The following is a 22,964-nucleotide window of genomic DNA, read 5'->3' as shown; positions in this document are numbered from 1 at the left end:
AAAAAAATGGGAAAGAGAGAGGCTTTAAGTTTACACTAAATGTCACAGGAAATGTTTTCTATACACTCAGCACTCGGGAGGCTAAGACAGGAGGACAGAAGTTTGAAACAAGTTTGTTCTACATTCTGTTTAAGGCCAGTATGGACTACAGTGTAAAAATTTGTATCAAAAAATAAAAACAAACAAACATACAAAATAAAAAGAAATTGGAAACTGGATATAACATTTTTGCAAATTTAAATGCCACTTGTTTAACTAGATATGATTAAAATTCCCTTATCTTAATTTTATTTTTAATAAACTCCATAAATGTTTTTCTGCAATATTTATTTTTAAAAATTGCATTTAGGTAATGACAATCCTGGGTCTTGGTTGAAATATCAGTAAATTGTATATGGCTTTAAAGAATGTTGCCACATATTTTCCAATCCAATCATCTGGTTTGGAAATAGAAATTATTGAAGATTTTCTAGAGTGGATTTTACCTAACATCTCTAAATTATTATTCTTGGGATTTTTATTACAATGACATTCAATCTACCATTATAAAAGTCAAATTATCAGTCAAAGTAATCTCTGCTATTATTTGGGAAAATAATATTGATCAAACATCTGTTAAGAGGTTGTTTGTCTGACATAGAAATGAATGGCTGAAAATTTGTAGTCCATAAAATTATGTACTCAAATGCTATTTTAAAGGTGTGTATAATTAATATATTAAATTTGCAAAATTTTTAAGACTGAAGATTACTAAAGAGGAAAGTATTTTAAAAAACTTAACAAAACGGAACAAGATAAATGAAAGAATATAACTATGGCAATGTTCACCATTTCCTGAGCATTTGCTGATAAATTAGTAAGAGAAAAATCTATTATTAGTATAAGTAGTCTAAGGATAAAGTACACCACACAATATTACTGAGCATTGTAGAACATACATTTTCATTAATATGCTATCTCCCTAATAATCTCTTCTAAAGGGAGTTTTTCCAACTTAATATATCAAATAATATATTCCACTTATCTGGAATTAGACCTAGTAATAAAATTGGTAGGTAATAATTCTAGGCAGTTTAATTAAACTAGAAAAAGCAAACATACACTGTATTGATATGGATCTTAAATGATAAAAGACCTGTTTACACCTACAGATTTTCTGCGTGGCTTAGTAGCATGTCCAATTACTAACACACCTCATTAGAGCAATATGGCACATAGTTTGCATGCTACCTTTAAAATCTCTTCATATTCTTAGCTCTCACATTACTACTGTATAACAATCAGCAAACTTTAATATTGTAATTTAGTTGGGATCATATTATTTCGTCAGCAAGAAAACAATCGTTTTCACATATTCAAAGATTATAAATGTTAAAGACATCTTTTTTTCTTCTATCACTAAATTCAATTGTGCATACCAGCATCACTTTAAACAACAAGAAATACAGAAGTAGTCATTAATTATACCTTGATACGGAGCACTAAATCCACGGTAGCGGTGATTGCTGTCGGTAACAAAATGTAGTCTGAGCCAGTTTTTGTTGCTGATAATTGGAGGTGGTATATTCATTCCAGATAACCTGAATTACGAAAGACAACAACATAAAAATTTAAAGAGCTTTTCAGCAATAAGCATTTTCATTGAATTTGGTCCAAAAATCTACCTGCACACAATATACATGACTTAACTGTTATTGAGTTGTTCAGAAATTAAATAAGTTGTACATTTTAAATTAGTCTAAGACTAGTGTAATTTCTAGTGTTGTATTGCAATAAAATGGCATACATTTAAAATTAACAACCTTGTATTAGTTTTGATTCAAATGAATTATTTATCGCGCTGATAGATTTAATCACACAGGAAATATTAAACGCAGGAGCTATTGATCTGAAGCCATTGCTTGCTCATTGTACTTGCTCCTGAGGTATATACTTATGAATTACAGGTGCAAAAGAAAATTCTTCAAAGAAATTGACATCTCTATTTTCAGAGTGAGGTAAAATGATTCTTTTCTCATACTCCCTGCTATGCAACTATGTTCAACATTCCAAATTGTATGGCCAATTTTACCATGTCTTTTCACATAAAAAATCATTATCTTTAAGTCAATGTTATAATACAATATGTTCTGTAACTTGTGTTCTTTACACATTATATTACATTTAAGTTATAACTATATTTATTTTTTAGATATGACATTTATTTATTATATTGTAGTAATGGATGAGAAATGTTTAAAACATGGAAATATCTTGTAATCAATAGAAGTTTATTAAAAATATTAGATCAATAAAAATGTACCAAGAAACATTTAATTCATAAACTAGGGAAGACGAAGCAATTCTGTTGAGCAAGTATAGATGAAATGCAAGCTCAGGTAGGATTGGACACTCATATGAATGAAGAACTCTTACTTTTCAATATATATCTAGCAAAACATGTTTATACATTCAATTATTGCCTATATCAAGATGAAGAGATGTAGCTCTTCCTACATTATCAAAAATGGTTTCATATGTTTCAGTAGATTCTTAAATAATTTGCATGTTGTATTTTACAGTTGTTTTCCTAGTGACTTAACTTATCTGGCCATATAATGTGTATTTCTGTGGATAGGCATAAAGTAGATTTATTTTGGGTGTGTATTGCCTCAACATATTTAGTTCCAAATCCTAATCATTTTTACAACAAGTTAATTAAAGCAAAATTAACTAACGTTTTAGGTATTTGTCATGGTATTAATGATCATTTATTTGCCTCAGATCAATTTTTGTCTCATACACTTTTGAAGATTTGCAGTGTGGCAGTTTTTCTTATTTCCTTCAAAGAAGGAATATCTCCCTTATATACTTCCTTATGTATTTAATTTCTAGATGAGCAATACAAATCAGCAGTAAAGATCCTCAAAAAGAAGACTATTGCACAGTGAAGCACAGTTTTAGATTTAACCTTCCTTATATCTAGTGTATGACATATATTTACTCTCCCTATAAACTCACATTTTTCTTTCTCAGAAGGAAATTAGCAGATTGAGTTGTATTTGTTTAGTGGGGATTAGAATTCTTACAATGTTTGGCAGTCTTTCATGCTAAGATATCAACAGGAGAGACATAAAGAGTCTATTGGAGAACCTGAAATTATCAGTGAAACGTGTATGGTAACACTTAGGACATTTTATCCAACAATCAGCACCTGTTTACCTGTGAAAATGCACAGGTTCTCCGTTGTGACATGTTTAGTCATCACTATCAGGGAATGACAATCTGCCCACTAAGTACAAATTATACCACTGAGTTTGGTGGTGTACCAAAAGCTGTAATCCAACATTAACAATCTGCCCCAGATGTTTCTTATGATGATGATGATAATGATGATGATGATGATGAATTATATGTCTTTATCTTTAACCTCTCTGTTTTCTCATTTCTTGGAAGTGAGTGTTGGATAAGCTGGATGCTTTTTTTCATGCCTAGAAAGTAAAGATCTTTTTTTTGTTCAATGTATTGAATTTTTATGATTTTTATCATGTCTAGTAAATAAAAAATTTTTCATGTAGTAAATGAAAATATACAATATGCTGCTAAATAATTTTAAAACCCTAATTTTCAGTCTTTTTTTCTTTTATTACTTTCAGGAGATACCCATGTAATGTTTGCTCTGATTTGTTGATTTGTTTTGTTCAAGTAGAAGTTCAGTGAAAAAAATGGATATAGCACAGGGTTGATGCCAGATATTGATTTATAATTCATTTGTGTTCAGTTTTATGATTCATGAGTTTTACTACCTGTTAAGAAAAGTTAAATTATTTTTATAGTAGGCACACATTACTAAACACAACACAACTATACATCATGGATGACTGAATACAATGGAGAACCAAGATTTTATGTCGGTCATTCAAAAACCTAATAATTAGGAAGTAACTTCATAAGAACAGTAACAAATGTGAGAGAAAAGAAAGTGAAAGAGATAATATTAAAAATATAAATGTGCAACTTTTTAACAAAGGCAAATAATAACTGCTACTCAACTACAGTTTGAAACTTAAATTTATCTTCAAATACCAGATTAGATTGGAGCAAGCAGGAGCTACTATGTACAAGAAATGGAACAAAAACTACCAATTTAATTGGGGAGGGAAAAATGATTTTTTTCTCTGATCTATAGGGGTTATGTTCCAAATTTATGTTGTAATATACACACATATATGTATATAATGCATTTACACACAAAATTATTTTAGTATTTATCTATGGTAAAGGTTTGTTTATAAATTAGTCACTGTATATGTTTCACAGTAGTTAATTATAGACTAATTATAAAAATGAGCTGTAATTAAAAGTTATAAAACTATGGTTTATTACTACATTATATTGCAACTTTAACCATATTTTACTTAATGGAGGTCTTCCAGCTTCTTTTTGGCATATCTGAGATTCCAAAATCATTGCTCTTTTACTTTGAGACCATTATGAAGTTTGACAGTATTATTTGAACATGTATTGTTTTCTTGAATAAATATGATTTCTTTGGTCTTTGTTTACATATTGTTTATCATTCTCAGAGAAGGCAGGATTAAAGTTCAAAGGTTAAATAAAGTGTATTTTGACAGCAGACCATGTTTGCATTTTTCATCATGTCATTTATTGTATTGTATAACAATAGTAAGTTTAAACTTTTTCTGACCATTTCACAATTTTCTTAATTTTTTTGTAAGAATTAACTATACTTGGAGTAGTTTGGATTTGTGTATCAAGAAAATAGAAACTATGCATTTATTTGTATTTCTCATCATATATGCCATTAATTGCATTTTTTACATCATTAGAAATTTCAGCTTTATGCTTCAAGTTTATTCTCATCTAAACTTCTTTTTCTGTCCCTAGTTCTCAAAATATACTTGTTGAAGGTTATCATTCTGTTCTCTGACATCAGCAGCACTTGTTTAATTTGGTCCTATGAATAGTCTCACTGCATCACCATATTGTATTATCTGCTTTCTAAATGATAAGAAGTTGAGAGCAGGTTTCATATTGGAGTTATCAATTCAAAAGTGCATTTCAAGTCATGGGTAATGGGTTAGGCTAATTAAATGGAGAGATTTTTAGATTTCTCAAAGTGTACTTTGAGTATTGTCTATCAAAATACCTGGGGGCTAGGGTAACTTCTACTGGTCAACAATTTTCTGAATTGTTCTTCTGTAACCATATATGCTTCTTAGAGAGTTTTTTTATTTCTGTTTTACTGCTGAATTTATTAAACTTACACAACTAAAGCTCTTCAATTTCTATGCTGTGCAATTAAATACCATACAATGCAACTATCCCTAGAAAAATCTTTCAGAAATTACTAGTAATACATATTCTACATGTCTGAGGAGGATTATATTTTGTTATATTAAGAAGTATAGTCACCTTTAGAAATGGAAAAGTAGTTATGTGCACTGACTCAAACCTATACTCCTTGTAAGGAGTATACTTACTTGTAAGGCAGAGTTGTGTGATCAAGGATAACAAAATCCTCAATAAAATGCTTGCAAAGGAAATACTGTCATACAATGAAAAAGGATACTCTAACATATCAAATTGGTGCCATTCCACGAAGGTAAGGGTGTTTCAGAATGTACAAACTGATAAACACTTATAAGCATAATAAAGGCTATAGCAGAAGCCAAAACTAGAATCATTACAATAGTTTTAAAGAAGGCTTAAAAAAAAAGATGCAACCTCCCTTCCTTCCTTCCTTCTTTCCTTCCTTCCTTCCTTTCTTCCTTCCTTCCTTCCTTCTTCCTGCCTTCCTTCCTGCCTTCCTTCCTGCCTTCCTTCCTGCCTTCCCTCCTTCTCTTCCTCCCTCCTTCCTTCCTGCCTTCCTTTCCTTCCTTCCTTCCTTCCTGCCTGCCTTCCTGCCTTCCTGCCTTCCTTCCTGCCTGCCTTCCTTCCTGCCTGCCTTCTTCCTTCCTTCCCTCCTTCTCTCCCTCCTTCTCTCCCTCCTTCCTTCCTTCCTGCCTTCCTGCCTGCCTGCCTTCCTGCCCACCTTCCTTCCTTCCTTCCTTCCTGTTTTTTTCCTTCTCATTCTCTCTCATTTTCTTTCTTTTGTCTTTTCTTCCTTCCTTCCAACCTTCTTTTTACTTTCTTTATTTTTTTTTCTATTTTATTTTGCTTATTTTACTTTTTGAACAGGATCTTGCTGTGTAGTCCAGGCTGGAGTCACTCTAACAATCCTCCTGCTTCAGCCACCAATTCCTGGGATTATAGGTATGCAATACCATGCCTTGCCCTTTCATTTTACCCTTATTATCTTTGATAGTTATTTTTATATTAATAAGTTTTTTTGTGTGTGAAAATACCATACAGAGGGGTTACAATTACATGAGCAAGGTAATGAGTACATTTCTTATCAAGCATTGTTTGTTGCCTCCTCCTTTGTTTCCCCTTCCATCCCTACCCTCCTGTCTCCACTGCTAGCCAGCCCCCCCCCCCCCCCCCCCCCGCCCCCGCCAACGTTGTAAAGTTCGTTTTAAGTTCCTCTTATATAGATAATAAGGTGAGTATCAAATGATATATTAGAGCAAAATTCAAAACAGAAGCTAACAAAAATTAAAAATAATTTCACATTTAATTTTATGTAAATAATTCAAGAGATAACTTTTAAAGAAAATGAAATAAAGGGATTCTGTATATAGAATAATAATGTAGTAAATGGAATGGAATGACACCAAGAGTAATAGATGATGTTAGGGGAAAGAACCCCAAGATAAGTATTCAATTTTTTTTTTTCCTTTCATGCAAATGTTTCTTTCATATTTATAAGATGATTTCTATGTTGCTTTGTATGTGCCTCCCCCCACAGAATAACCCATACTTTCACCGTTTTTGATGCTGGTATAATTTGTGGAGGGGAAGGGGAAAAAACAAATCGTTTAACTAGGGATACAGGTGGACCCATTGCAACAATGAGATGTACAAGTCGTTATGTCGAAAAACAAACTTAACAACTTTGGTGGGGGGGTGGGGGGAGGGTCGGGGGAGGGGAGGGGCGGAGTATGGGAAGGGATGAGAAGGGGAAACAACGAGGAGGCAACAATGCTTGATAAGAAATGTACTCGTTATCTTGCCCACGTAATTGTAACGCCTCTGTACAGTATTCTCATTTAAAAAAAAAAAGAGCTCCAAAAAAAACAAGAGTAATAGATTTCTGTTACCCAAAATTATTAAGAAAAATGATTTCCACATTGAAAAAAACAAACAAACAAAACCCTCAGCTTATTGTGAGCTCATGGTAGACACTGTTGATGGCCCAAGTCGGTTCCACCTGTGGCAAAACCCAAAACAAAGCTGGAGGGAAAAAGCATCTTCAGAATATAATGCAGAACAAAGGGATTAAAAATGAATTGAAGAATGTTGGGCGCCGGTGGCTCTTGCCTATCATCCTAGCTACTCGGGAGGTTGAGATCTGAGGAGCTCACTGAAAAGCCAACCCAGGCAGAAAAGTCTCTGAAATTCCTATCTCCAATTAACCACCAGAAAACAAGAAGGCCCATTGTGGCTCAAATAGCTTTGAGCAGAAGAGCTCAGGGCCAGTGCCCACACCCAAATTCAAGGCTGAAGACTAACAACAACAAAAAAATCCTGAAGGTAAATGGTAATGTCACAGAAAGGCCAGTACATATAACAGCATGTTTATACTTGAAAAACCTGAGACTTAAACACTACCTAGTAACAAAGGAAGAAAACTGTAGACTAAGTATAAAATATATGTTTGCCTGGGTGCTGGTGGCTCACGCCTGTAATCCTAGATACTCAGGAGGCTGAGGTCTGAGAATCATGGTTCAGAGCCCAGGCAGGAAAGTCCTTGAGACTTTATCTCCAATAAACTACCAGAAAACCAGAAGTGGTGCTGAGGCTCAAGTGGTAGAGTGCTAGCCTTGATCTGAAGAGCTGAAGGACAGTGTCCAGGCCCAGAGTTCAAGGTCCACAACCGAACAAAACTGAATAAATAAATTATATGTTTGATAGAATGTGCATATCCACTCCTGTGTATCTAGAAATTTTTATATTTATCTAATTGTGTACCTAAATCTACAAACACATTCATGGAGGATTTTAAAGATTTTAAAGATACCTACAACCAGTATTCTTTAGAAATATAATATTAAATCATCTTAAAAATATATTGATGGATTTTTTATCTAAGCTATGAATCTATTCATTGAGAAATTGTGAAGTGTCCTCTCTTCACTAACACACAATTGCAGATGACATATCAATGCATAAAGTAAATCTACTACCACCTCTTTCATGTAACCTAAACATCAGGCACTCACCATTAGCAATATTACCAGGGAAAAAAAAGTAAATTAGGTGAAAAGAAATAAAAGAGAGTAAAGGTATATGACCTAGTTAATTTTCATGTGTTCTGTTACCATCTTAATGAAGGTAGTATATTGTATAAAGGGAAGTGTGTGCCTCTAGAGCATCCATTTTGCTTCACTCCTGTGAAAGGAACAGAGCTCGTGGTTGGAAGCACTTGAAGGTAAAACCACCTTCAGGAGCATACAATATAAAATCACTCCTTCCCAATATTCATTTGTCCTTTGAATTCTCCCTAAAAATAGATCTCCCAACTGACACAATTTATAATGGTTATAGTCAGAATATAATTGCTTTTTCTTTGGAGATATTTCCATTTCTTCATGCCATTCTATCTCTGTATCCCATTTTTAAACTAATAACTATTAATATGATGAACTGGAAATGGGTTCTCTTCTGTATCATATTTCAACTCAGTTACAATTTGATTCCTTGAGAGTGTTCTAAATGTATTTTTAAAAATAGAATATATTTTAAAACTGATTTTTATGGTATAGTGTTCTCAAGACTTCTTTGAATTAAAATGTTCACGGAATTAATTTTATAGTAGAAATACTTCATGGTATATTGCTCTATGGATTTCCTTAGATAAGTAATGTTCAACAAATAAAGGATCATCGTGAAATAAAGTTTATCATATTTTATCTGCATTTTCCCTCCATTCTAGTTAATGATGATTTGTGCACATACCGATATGAATATGGGTATTTACAATTATACTTAGGATACTATCAATGCTTGTCTTTATAATTTTACATTCACATAACCATGTGAAAGAAAGGTTTGAGAAAACCATCAATTAAATAGATTTAGTTCACTTGTAGAGTTTAAATTTCATGATTAAGTTTCTCTCAGGTTCATCTAGCATCATATATATTCATGAGAAAAAATAACATACACAAATGTACACAGACTCAAGAATATTAATTAAGACTGTGCCTTGATTTCTGTTTTCTTTTGAATGTTCTTCCCACTATGGTTTATCTGCTGCTGTCACTATATTTGATTTTTCGTACCCTGGTATTGTATATATGTTTATCTGAATTATGGAAGAAAGGGGAACAACAGCATGATGAGACAAAGGACAAGAGAGGAAACAATGCAACAGCGATACTCACAAGACAATATATTGGAAATGATCTGTACAACTTGCGGGGGGGATGAGGCTTGCAGGGAAGGAAAGAGGGAGAAAAATGAGGGAAGAGGTAACAAGTTTGACAAGACATATACGTATTACCTTATTTATGTAACTGTAACCACTCTGTATATCACCTTGACAATAAAAATAAATAAATAAGAAAGTGTCACCTCTGAGATATTGATTATGTTATATGATTCTCCTGGCCTGCATATACATTATTTGAGTTTTGTCTTTTGGAATGAGATTAATAAAGAAAAATTCACTCAGGTTATAAGAGGACTGTGGGAGTAGGGCATAGGTTTAAGGTGAAGGAAGGAAGGACTTTTTAAAGTAACTGTTTGTGATGTTGGAAGGATAACAATTAGCCAGAGTTATATGGAATTTTCTGGATGATTATAACATATTCCCATTGATTTTCTCCTTGGATGCTAGTGACAAGTGGATTTTTTGTTTGTTTGTTTTTTGTTTTGTTTTTGCTTTTTTAGAGGAGTTCCAAGTCATGTTTGCATCTAGCCAGAATGTTGACTAGAATAAGGTTTTAATCATGGGTAGTAACAGGAGTAATTTACTCAAATAACACAAGGATCTTGCTTTGTTAGTCTAGTAATAAAGTTGAGTTGAGTACTCTGATTTAATTTTTCTCAGAGCCCATACATTTTTTTAAACTTATTGTGAAGATGCTGTACATAGAGGTTAAAGTTACATGAATAAGGCAATAAGTACATTTCTTGTTGAGCATTGTTATCCCTCCCTTGTTGATCTCCCACTATCTGTCCCCTCCCCCATATCCTTTATTCCCCTTCCCCTGAAGATGTAAATTTCATTTCCAATATACTGTCCTATAGATATCATTGTTGCAATGGGGTCATCTTGTGTCCTTGTTTCAGCGTTTTGTTATTTCCCTTCCCCTCCCCAAGTTAGACAAATGTATATACAAGATGCATGGTACCAAAATCAAGTATAGTGACAACAGGGGATATACCATAGGGGGAAAAACATACAAAGGAAACAAAAAATCACATAGTACATTAAAACAACAACAACAACAAAGAAATAGCTCTTGTGTCCATATCTTGGGGTTCATTTTACTTAGCATCATCTTATATGGTCATATGTGCATAGCTTTTGAGCTTTTTGCTCATCTGATAAAATTATCCTAGACCTATACTAATTATTGCAAATGAAGGAAACCATGGGAACATATATATCTTTGGGTCTGGCTTACTCAGTTAATATGATTTTTTCCAACAGACTGGGAGATCTTCACTAGTTATACAATAGACAAGGGACTCATATCTAAAATATACTTAGAACTCAAAAATTAAATCCTCCAAAAACAAATCCTCAAAAAACAACTGACCCATTAATAAGTGGGATAGAGACTTCCCTGAAGAAGAAATAAGTATGTCTAACAGTTACCTGAAGAAATGCTCAACTTCTCTAGCCATAAAAAAAATGCAAATCAAAGCAACACTGAGATTTTACCTCACCCCAGGTGGAATGGTGATAGTCAAGGAATCTAATAACAACAGATGCTGGAGGGGCTATGGCCAAAAGAGAACCCTACTGTACTGTTGGTGGGAATGTAAACTTGTTCAACCACTCTGACAACTAGTATGGAGATTCCTCAGAAGACTAAACATTGAACTTCCCTATGACCTAGCAATCCCACTTCTGGGCATTTATACAAATGATTACAAACAAGGCTATACTAAAGCTATCTATCGGCACAACTATGTTTATTGCAGCATTAGTCAACATAGCTAAGATATGGAACCACCCAAATATCCCTCAGTAGATGAATAGATCAAGAAAATGTGATGTGATGTGATGTGATGTGTGTGTGTGTGTGTGTGTGTGTGTGTGTGTGTGTGTGTCTGTGAGAATTCTATGGTCTATGCTTCCATCAGAAAGAATGAAACCGCCCCATTTGTTAGGAAATGGAAAGACTTGGAAAAATCATATTATGTGAACTAACCCCATACCTTTTTTGTGAGTAAAGAGGGTAAAAATAATTAAACTCTTGTACAGTCACTAGAAAACCCTTAAGTAAGATGGAGAAGAAAGTAGATAGGGAAATCTAGACAGATATAGGAGGAACTCAGAATACTAAACAAATGATTTTCTGGGGGCACCCACATATCAAAATGGATCCTACAGACATAATAATATAAGAGATATGAAAAGAGCTTTGATAACTTAATATTAATTTCCTTTGTATGTTAAGGAATTGGAAACAAGGCTTAGATGTGATCAAATATAATCAGGAAGAGAGATGTTAACATTTTCTCTTGCTGTTTCTTGTGATGTTATTCCTATTCTTACTCTTTGCTAGATGGGTCAGGATGGTCACTGAGACTTCTGGTGAAGTCAAAAATTTATGGAAAACCAGGTCAAGATCACTATTATCCAGGATGCTAGTGATCTAAAAGTTTTGGTTTATACTTACCTATTCTAATTTTGAAGTATATTGCTTTTGTTATCAATTACTATCATTTTGTACTAACTAGATATATTTTATTTTCCTTTCATTGGTTTTTAATTCATTATTTTCTTGAAAAATAATAGTTTTGTCTATATATTTCCATAGGGCTTTGTTATTATTGTTTTCTAAATATTTTTCTTCATAGTTACTCCATGTATTTTGTTGCCATATTAATTATATGTACTGGTGCATGATAACATCTGACTTTTAATTAATTTTAGTTTCTCCCCAAAATATTCCTTATATTTTATTCGAGATTTGTGTTTATTCTGTGTTTTTCTCCATTAGCAATGCAATTTATCCCTCAATGGTTCAGCAAATTGCTATTTAACCTTAAAGATTCAACTCAGTAGGGAGCCAGTGGCTCATTCCTTGTAATCCTAGCTAGTCAAGAGGCTAAGACCTGAGGATCTCTTTTGAAGCCATACTGGAGCCTCTTATCTCCAATATACTCAGACTATATGGAAGTTGCACTGTGGTTCAAGTAGTAGAATGCTAGCTTTGAGCACAAGTAGGATCAGGGACTGTGCCCATTCCATGAGTTCAATCCCCAGGACCCTCAAAAAATAAATAAAAAAATAAATAATATTCAATTCAAATGACACTTGTGTGCAAAACTTGTTCCTTTTTGGTTTCCCAATATCCCACTAATATCTTTTTTCCATTCTATAATGATCTCTAAATCACTTACACACACACACACACACACACACACACACACACACACACACACACACACATACATATGTATATATGTGTATGTATACAAATATACTGTGTTTATAAATGAATACAATATACAAACAAATACAAATATATATGTATATAAACAACTACAATGTGTTTTCTTATGATTTATTGAAGTAAAGAGATTGCTAGCACACCCTATGTCATTTATAAATTACTTTAACTAACCATTCTGCAGGAAAATGGGTGGTTCTGGAGATTATCATGTTATCATGTTAAGTGAAAGAAGTCAAGTTCAGAAGGACAAAGGCCACAGGTTTCCTTTCATAAGCAAAATCTAGTCTCAAATTGTATACATGAATATAGAGTTATATAAATACATACATGCATCCATATAGACATACAAACATACATATGTGAGCATGATTCTGTGTGACTAAGGAGCTGTGGGGGGGGGGGGGGGGGTGGAGAGAGCAAGAAAATGTTGAAGGTGATCATCCCTGAAGTGTCGTGTCTATGTGTCTATATTTGAAGATGGCACAAAGAAATTAACCACAAATAAAGGATATATGAAAACAGAGAGCAATATGAAGGGTTACTCTGATTGAATGATATGTATGTGCAAACTAAAAAGGCAAAACCAATTTACACAATTAATGCACATTAATGAAAATGAATGACAGTAACACACAATATGTTCTGTTGGGAGCTGGTCTACATGAGTAGGCAAGAAAGAGCACTGGAGATGAAGGATATATGCATCAAGGTATTTTATCTGTATATATTAAAACTGAATAATAAAACATTTTGAAATTGTTAAAAATGAGAAGAAAGGAATTCAGGAGCATGAGAGAGAAGACAAATTTGATTAGATGACAGTATGCATTAATATGAATATCAAAATGAAATTTTCTTTTGTAATTAATATATGTTAAAAATAAATAATTTAAAATTTCTCTTTGGAAATGTAGCTTGGTCATCTTCTATTACTTTTTGAATATATCCTGCAATACCCACATTCAGTTATTTAAATTCATACCTGCAATTCCCCTTGGCATAAGGTTGGTTTTATTTTTTTTCCTATAGTTGTACAGCGATGACTCACTTTATTTGTTTCAATGATAGTATCTCACACTTTTTTGTAAAACTAGAATTTTTTGGGCATAAATCCAACTCTTCTAAATCTGTGATCTTGTGTATGTAAAGGTAGCTGGTTACATGCCATTGAATTGTCTCAGGTTGGTCTTGAGTCAGACAATAGGGAGGCATGCATCCCTAATGAGGCCTGGGTAAATTCTACCCTGCTGCTTCCATGAGAAAATGTGTCTGAAGAATAAGAGTGTCTCCTATCAGTACACCTCCCTTTGATTCAGGCTCAGTTACATTAGCTCAACCCTTGAGCTCATCTATTGGCTGGCACACATGTAAAGTCCTCCTATGAAAGAAACCCTACAGGCCAATTCATATGAACCTATATTTGACTGGCTTAAGCCTATAACAGAAGGTTTCCTTTCCTATAATTCAGGAGGCAGCTCTCAAAGCATGTTCTGCAGCTCAACTTGTGCTTATTAACAAGAAAAAGATTCAATTCAGGGGCAGAACCTGGAATGGTCTGAATCCCTACGTTGGCAGAACACAGAATTTTCACAGTTTAGATATTTTACAGATGACACAACCATAACCAAGGTTCACAAAAGAGGAGGGACAGGTCTCCAGTTGGAAAAGTAGGACAGCAGGCTTTGCAATGTTAGTGAAATCAAGGAAACTCTTTGGTCAAATGCAATGCTAGAGATCTCTAACTAAAAGACTGTTTTCTTCCATCTCCATCTGACAATTGAGCTAAGAGATTAGGTGTCAAGGATGAGCTCAGAGATAACTGGGTGCCCAGAGACTTGTTATTACAGATTACAGATTAGCAGAAAAGTACAGCAATAGCAAACATCACCAAGCAAAAGAAAGTTCTGAGTGGTAAAATGTGACTAAAAATATACTCAGGTACTATCCCCCAAACCTGGTATTCCTATTTTCCCACTAGCACTTACCACTTTTCAATATTTTATTATAAATTGCAAATAGTGGAAAACGAAATATATAGTAGTCATATATACATGTAATATGCATATATATCATAATAGTGTTACCTATATATATAATATTACATATATCTGTGGTTACCCACTTATTTTCTTATTTATGTTATCTTTCCAAGATGAGAGACATGGTTTGTAACTTGTCTGTTGTATTTCCTTGTATCTCTCAAATATTGATAAGTCCTAGCACATAGATTGCGACTAATAAGCAGAATAAGCTGGGCATCAGTGGCTCATGCCTGTAATCCTAGCTACTCAGGAGATTGAGATCTGAGGATGGTGGTTCAAAGCCAGCCCAGGCAGGAAAGTCTGTGAGACTCTTATCACCAATAAAGTATCAGAAAACTGTAAATGGCGCTGTAGCTCAAGTGGTAGAGCACTAGCCTTGAGCTCAAGAGCTGGGGGACAGCGCCCAGTCCCAGAGTTCAAGCCCCATGACCAACAAAAAGAAAAACAAAAGAAACAGAATAAATATATTCTAGTAGAATAAAAAGACTGTGTTTGTTTTCACAGATGTCAAATCACACCCCAAATTGCTCATTGCCTCCAGGTAACCAACGCCAAACACATAGATAATGAGCATATATTAGTTAAAACTTGTCAAAAAATATCTGAAGGATCAGTATTCCTCTGATTTCATTTCTATTTTTAATTTTACTTTAGGAAAAGTTTAAACAGCAAATAACAAATGCCTGCATTTGTCATCACAACGTTACCTAAATTATAAACATTAAAAACACAGAAATGCAAGTATGTTGCAACTGTGCTGTCACAGTTATTATTCAGTGCACCGAAGAAGAAAGCTAGACTTTCTAGGAAACAAAGGATCTCTGAAATAATAGCTGAAATAATATACTGTAAAGTAGTTTCATGTAACTTCATTTCTTACTGGCAGATGAAATTTCAATGAAGTGAACACAGGTGACTTATTTATTAATACTTCTTACAGCAATCACAGAATTTATTGGACAAGGTGTCATTATTATTATTATTATCATTATTTTGAGTTGGTCATGGGGCTGCAACTCTGGGCCTGGGTGCTGTCCCTGAGCTCTTCAGCTCAAGGCTAGCCCTACCACTTGAGTTACAATGCCACTTTCAGTTTTCTGATGGTTAATTGGAGGTAAGAGTCTCACAGACTTTCCTGCTTGGGGTTGGCTTTGAACCACAATCCTCATATCTCAGCCTCCTGAGTAGCTAGGATTACAGGTATGAGTCAGGTGCTCAGCTTATTTAAAATACTTGAAAAACATTATTTCATAATGATAAGACCTTCTGTTCTTTTTCTTTTATTTCAGAAAATACTTTGGGAACCCCTATTGTCACTGTTTTTGATTTTGATACCCTGTATCATGTATATACATTTATCTGAATTGGGGAAGCGAAGGGAATAACAAAATGGTGAGTCAAAGAACCAAAGGAGAACCAATGCAACAGTGATACTCACAAGAGACTGTACTGGAAATGAACTTTGCAACTTGAGGGGAGGAGGGGAAATAAGAGAAAAATGAGGGGGAGGGTAAAATGTTCAACAAGAAATGTACTGTTTACCTTATGTATGTGACTATACCTCCTCTGTATATCGCCTTTACAATAAAATTAAATAAAAACACAAACATGATTAAATATTTATATATTGCTTAAGTTTTTATAATGGCTTTGCACATCAGGTATCCTGTGTCTGCATTATCAAATCCAAGACGCCAGCAGGAATGTGAAAAACCATACTAAATTGAGGAATGCTCCTTTTTCTTGTTCTGTGTATACTTTGTAATTTTGTTTCCTATCAGCAAGCTAAAGTTGTATGAAAACATAATTAAATTAATCTGAACCAATGATCTTTAAATTCTGTCAGCTTGATAATTTCTATAGGAAAATTTGCATTACACTTTTTGTTCCCAAGAATATTTGACATTCAGTGGTTTTGAAATTTCTAACAATCCATCTAAAAATGGACTCTCCACAAGGGAGAAAATAAGAGAGAGAAAATGGAGAGGAACAAAAGAGAGAAAAGAAAGACACACACACACACACACACATAGAGACATAGACACAGAGAGATAAAGAGAGAGGGAAAAGGAGGAGAAGGAGGAAGAGGAGGAGCTGAAGAAGGAGGAGAAAAAGGAGGAGGAGGAGGAGGAGAAGGAGGAGAAGGAGGAGAAATTGCAAGCAGCACAGATCATGGAGTTTATTCTACGTAAAAGATACCGATGGAGTTTCTAATATGCAAGTTGATTGTGCTAATGTGAAAATGAAATATCCATTTTTTCAGAACAGATATGAACTTTAGTGTATCTAACATTGACAGACCAGACAAGAAAGGCTATTTCTAAGAATGGAAACAAAAACAACGTGCACAAACACAAAAGAACTGAATAAATGCAAAGTTCTCCAAAATAAAAGGATAAACTATGTGGTATGCCTTGTTTTTATGTTGCCATTTTCAATTGCACAATGTTTTGTAAACAAGCAAGTTTAAATGCTAGTACATTTTGGAGAGTAAGTTTAGTGGAAGTAATAATTAATATAAAAATTTTAAAAAATAAATTGGAATTTCATTTATTGCTTATAATGCATGTAAATTTTGCTGAAAGTATTTTCAGGGAATTTTTGCATGTATATCCATTCCATCTGTTTTAATTCAGAAGGGACCAAGTGATTTCACATTACAAAATGTGTCACAAAATATCCAGCCTCATGACACATTTCATCTTAGAGAAATCTCTCATGTCTAAAATGACATTCTCAGGAGAGGATTTATTTTTTTTCACAAGTACATTCATACAGTTATCTCAAGACAAGGCTGAATGTTGCTTCATGTATGAAATTACACTTAATTTTAATGCAAATCAAAAAACTAAAATAGAATAAAAAATAAGATATCTAAAGCAAAGTAAATTAATTACCTACAACTTTGAAGCTATACATCAGAGTAATACAAAATGTAGCTGGCTTTAAAACCATGCAATATAAAATAGGCTGTGTTATAGCATATACAAACATATGCTGTATTATATTTTTATGTGGTTGATGACAGGAAAAGGAATAATAAAACTATGAGAAACAAAATCATTGCTTTCTTTTTGTAAACATTTAACTAATTCAATTTAAGACTCACAGTAGTAGTGTTAAAAACATATTTGTATTCCACACCTTACTTTCAGTTACCTACAGAAATAAATTATGTATGGTTGTTGATCTGATTTATAAGCTTGCCAACAGAGTTCACAAGCAATGTATCAGAAACACAAAGACTGCCACACCTTAAATAAGAAATGGCATTAACTAATTATCCAATTCTTCCATATAAAAAGCACACGTGTCAAAACCAGAATACTCATGTCAAACTTTATAGATACTGAAAGTTAATAAAATATTTTGAAAATACAGTTGTACATATCTAAAAATGCCATTTAAACTCGTAGCATCTGAAATAATATTTTAGCATCATGAGTTGTTCCCAGAAATAACTGATTTCTAAATTGATATTTCTTAGGGGCAAATACATGTGCATAAAATCACTTTACATTAAAAGTATTAGCAAGTAAATCAGTCTAAACATTAAAAAATCAAACTGCTTTTAAATATAGATCCTGGATCATCTCTGTAATTTTGAAATAGAATTTTACATACTCTTGTTTTTACAGCAATGTGAAGTACTGCACAAAAGCAAGCCATCCAGATCAGTCTACAGTAAGGAAACAGTTGGTGGGAGAGGGATGTGAGGAAGTGGGTGTTATGAATTGGGATTATGTCCAAAATGTTGTCTTCTAATTTCATGTCAACAGTTTAGCAACTATTCGACATTACACATGAAAAATACTCTAATAATCTTCCCACAATGTACTGCAAAATGTGGCAATTAGTTTCTCATATTTTTTATCTTTAAGTAGTTGTACAAAGAGCTTCCATTCAGCATGCTAGTATATGAGTACCATGCACCTTCATCGATGCCACTTCTCATCATTCTCCCCAGTCTCTCCCAACCTCACCCAACCCCTCAATTTCCTTAGTTCCGTTTTCAATATGTCCATGGAATATTATCATTAGTCATCCATCCTTCCTCTTTACATCTGTCTACCCCATTCTCTTTACCTCACCTACTCCTAAAAGCAGTGGAATTTTCCTTTGCATACACCATACTTCAGTTGATAAGTGGAGTATATATTTATGTGACCCTGTATATGTTTACACATGTATTTATAAATAGATCTAACTTGTGGAAGTTTTTGACAGTGGAGGTTGGCTAAGTAAATGCTGTATATCTGTCTTGTATTTAAACATATGCTGCTAATTATCTTAGTTTGTAAGTTTATTCCAAGCTGCTGCTTCTAGTTAGAACAGTATATGCTTCAGATAGAGAAATAGTTGTCTCCTGTATTTCTAATTTCCAACTGAAGCAAGTTTTCATCAGTCACCAATATCTTCAAAAGCAATACTTTGAGTATTTTTGTCTAAGCTAGGCTCATGCTTATAATTACAGTTATCAAGGAGTTCGAAACCATCTTAGAGAGATATATCTCCAAAATAGCCAGCTAGTTTGGCTAGCAACATGGCTTAATGTGTTGTACTTTAGCTGAACAAGAAAACAAAAGACATATGAAGCTCTGAGTTCAAACCCTTGTATTAGTGAAAAACTAAAGTGTTTCCATAAAAATTGTATCATTATTAGTTTTAAATACAAAATAACAAGTGATGTATTAGTCTGGAATATTTTTCTGAATTGACCTATTATTTGTACTCTCACTATTGTTTATTTACTCACCATTCTGCTTTTAAAAAGGTATATATACAGGTTTAATCAACAGGTGGCTAATGGCCACCTACCACTGAAGACTTCAAAGGTCTAATTCATTAATTTTAAGGAAAAAAATGTTATATTTGTGACAAAGAGTGTGTGGACCACTTTTGGTCACTCATGTGTGTTACAATTTCACAAAAGGTCAAGGCCTTCATTTGAAATTCATCACATTGCTTAAAACTTAGGCCCATAACATGTGCTCAGTAAATGTGTGCTGAATTGCATTAAATGTCAAGGCCTAACCTTCAAGAGAAAGCCATCACTTTTTACCATCAAGGAAAAGAGCAAATGTGACAAGATGATATGTCAATAACAAACTACGGAGAAAGGAATCTCAGGATTTCACTCTCGACTTATTTTCCATTTTTCTATTGTAATAAATTTCTAGTAACTTTTGAAGATTTATATCAATGGCCTAGTAATACAATTTGAATACTTGGATTTTGAAAATATTTTTACTCTTAACAATTAATAAACAAAAATGTTATAAATTTTTTATTGTGAAAGTACTGTACAGAGGGGTTACAATTACATAGACAAGATAATGAGTACATTTCTTATCAAGCATTGTAGCCTCCTCCTTTGTTTCCCCTTCCCATCCCATCCTCCTTCCCCCACCCAAACCCTCCCCCTACCAAAGTTGTAAAGTTCGTTTTCGAAATAACGACTTGTATGTCTCCTTGTTGCAATGGGTCCACCTGTATCCCTATTTAAAAGATTTGTTTTACAGGATGGAATAGGAGAAACCCTAGGTCTGCTTGGCATAGGTCGAAATTTTCTTAATAGAAACCCAGAAACACAACAAATCAAAGAAAGGTTAGACAAAGGGGACTGCGTGAAATTTCAGATCTTCTGCATGACAAAGGACATAGCTAGCAAGATCAATAGAAAGCCCACAGATTGGGAGAAGATCTTCACTAGCCATACAACAGACAAGGGTCTCATATCTAAAATATACCTGGAAATCAAAAAATTAAATCCCCCTACAACAAATCTTCAAAGAAACAACTGCCCAATAAATAAGTGGGCTAAAGACTTAAAGAGAAACTTCTCTGAAGAGGAAAGAAGGATGGCCAATAGACACATGAAGAAATGTTCAACCTCTCTAGCTATAAAAGAAATGCAAATTAAAACAACATTGAGATACCACCTCACCCCAGTTAGAATGGCTATAATCAAGAACTCTAAAAACAATAGATGCTGGAGGGGATGTGGACAGAAGGGAACCTTACTTCATTGTTGGTGGGAGTGTAAACTTGTTCGACCACTTTGGAAAGTTATAAATTATAAATATCCATGTAAATATTTTAAATGTATTCTCTGTGACTTTTTATAGAACTTGCTTTTCCTACGTAGAAGATAAGTAAATTCGTCTATTAGTTTTACTTAAATTTCTTCCCCCCAAAGAAGTGTAAGAATGTTTTAGCTATTCCAACAAATTGGGGAAAATATTTTATAAGGAAGAAAGTAAATAAGATTTTCCTGTAGTCTACTGTATAATCTTAAAAATGGACATCTTTATAATGGAAAAAGAAGAATTAAGTTTCAGTATATAAATGATATATTCAGTAAGATTTGAGTTTAAGATACAATTGTATATATTCTTACTAAATACAAATAAAAATGTCAAATATTGCTAAAAAAGTTAATACTATTCTAATGATCTGTATTGTTAATTCAGATTGTGTTGCTAAAAACTGAAACATAAACTAGAGTATGTTGATTATGAAAAAAATTATATATACATACAATAGCCAGAATATCATGTTGTGAAATTAACATTCTCTCTATATCTCCAGAATTACTTGATTACTTGACTTTATGTATCATGTTATTTGCCCATAAATTCAAGATTAAAATTAATTTCTAACTTAATGGCATGACTGTTAATGTATAAGCAGACAGATTTTATTTATCTCCCAAGTCAATGACCAATTCTTCTTAATAAGCTTTATCTTTTGCCCATTAATACCCCAACCCACTGACTCCAGAAAAATAGGATATGGTTACTCAAGGTTCTTCTCCAGAAAATGAAGGAAAAAAAAAGGAGCATTGAACCAAAAGATGAGTGTGTCTTCCTTCTACCTTTTTGCTATCATCCTTTTTGTTATTTCTAGCTACAAGAAGCCTATAGTCATCTGTATAATACATAGCGTCAAATTCTATCCCTAGCCTCTAATAAAATCATTGCTCTGATTAAAATTATATAATTAAATTAGGATCATAAACATATTATGAAAAGATAGTGTCACTCAAAATAAATTAAATGAACTGAACTTCAAATCTGCCATGTTCCTTTCTCATACTAATAGTATCCAACCTTCAATAGGGTCAATAAAATTTGCAGTGTTTTATAATATGTTTTTATTGTAAAAATACTGTACAGAGGGGTTACAGTTACAGGGGCAAGGTAATGAGTACATTTCCTATCAAGCATTGTTGCCTCTTCCTTTGTATTTCCCCTTCCATCCCTTCCCTCCCACTTCCACAGCTACACTCTCCCACTCCCCCACCTAAATTGTAAAGTTCTAGAAACATTTCACAAGACTACCTCAGTCCACATTTTTCAAATTCTCTTGTTTTTTAAAAAATATTTAAGTTCCTATTTGTATGCAATTACAAAAATTACTCTTACTTTACAATGTGTTGAGTTCTGTATTTTGAGAATTTTGAGAATAATTTACTTTTCAAAATGTACTCTCAATACAAGCATTATCATCATGGTCAACACTTAATTATCACTTCTATTCTACTGATTATAGCAGTACAGCTACATATTAAATGTATTCTCTAATCCTATTTCCTGAAAAACGGAAAAACTAGAACAAAGAATGTGATAATAACATTTTGATTCTAAGATTAATTTATATATAAATAAAGGAAAAAAACCTTCTATAACTCCATCAACACTATGAAGACTCCTGGAATTATGAGACTTTTTATTATTAAATACCATAGCATGGACTTGGCATAACCTATGACTATTAAAACCATTACAATTTCATTCGTATCATTATTATCCACAATTATCCAAATCAGATGTTAATGATATAGAATTTCCTTTGAAGTCACCATAATATAATTTTATTAGTAATATTGACAAATATGAAATAAATTATTGCTTATCAAAATTTTCTGCATTTCATTTACAAACTAAAAAGTTCTCTCTTTAGAATTCTGTCCTATTCTGTGAATAAAAATTAGTTTCAGAAAAAAGCAAAATACTTTAGAAGCTGTGGGATGAGTCAGATTATGTACTCTAAACATGGATATACGGATGTGAAACAAAGTAGCCTACAAAATTAATGAAAGTGAGGGAAGGTGTGGATAGGGGAGGGATTGGTAAGAATGTTGAAAGGGGTGAAATTGATCAAGTTACATTTATCTGAT

At 33.3% G+C, this 22,964-nt stretch overlaps 1 protein-coding gene across 4 annotated transcripts in view; it reads right to left on the bottom strand.

The window, feature by feature from the left end:
* The window catches only part of Csmd3 (CUB and Sushi multiple domains 3), a 926,836-nt gene that overhangs the window by 600,229 nt on the left and 303,643 nt on the right, over positions 1-22,964 (bottom strand). For all 4 annotated transcript variants that reach the window (XM_042673149.1, XM_042673151.1, XM_042673150.1 and 1 more), the window contains exon 6: positions 1,468-1,580. In XM_042673149.1, coding sequence (XP_042529083.1) covers positions 1,468-1,580 — 113 coding nt within the window. The remainder of the gene's footprint in view (positions 1-1,467; positions 1,581-22,964) is intronic.

The sequence above is a fragment of the Dipodomys spectabilis genome, unplaced genomic scaffold, assembly GCF_019054845.1.
Source record: "Dipodomys spectabilis isolate Male_0828 unplaced genomic scaffold, ASM1905484v1 ptg000783l, whole genome shotgun sequence".
Lineage (NCBI taxonomy): Eukaryota > Metazoa > Chordata > Mammalia > Rodentia > Heteromyidae > Dipodomys > Dipodomys spectabilis.
This window is presented reverse-complemented; position numbering and strand designations above follow the sequence as displayed.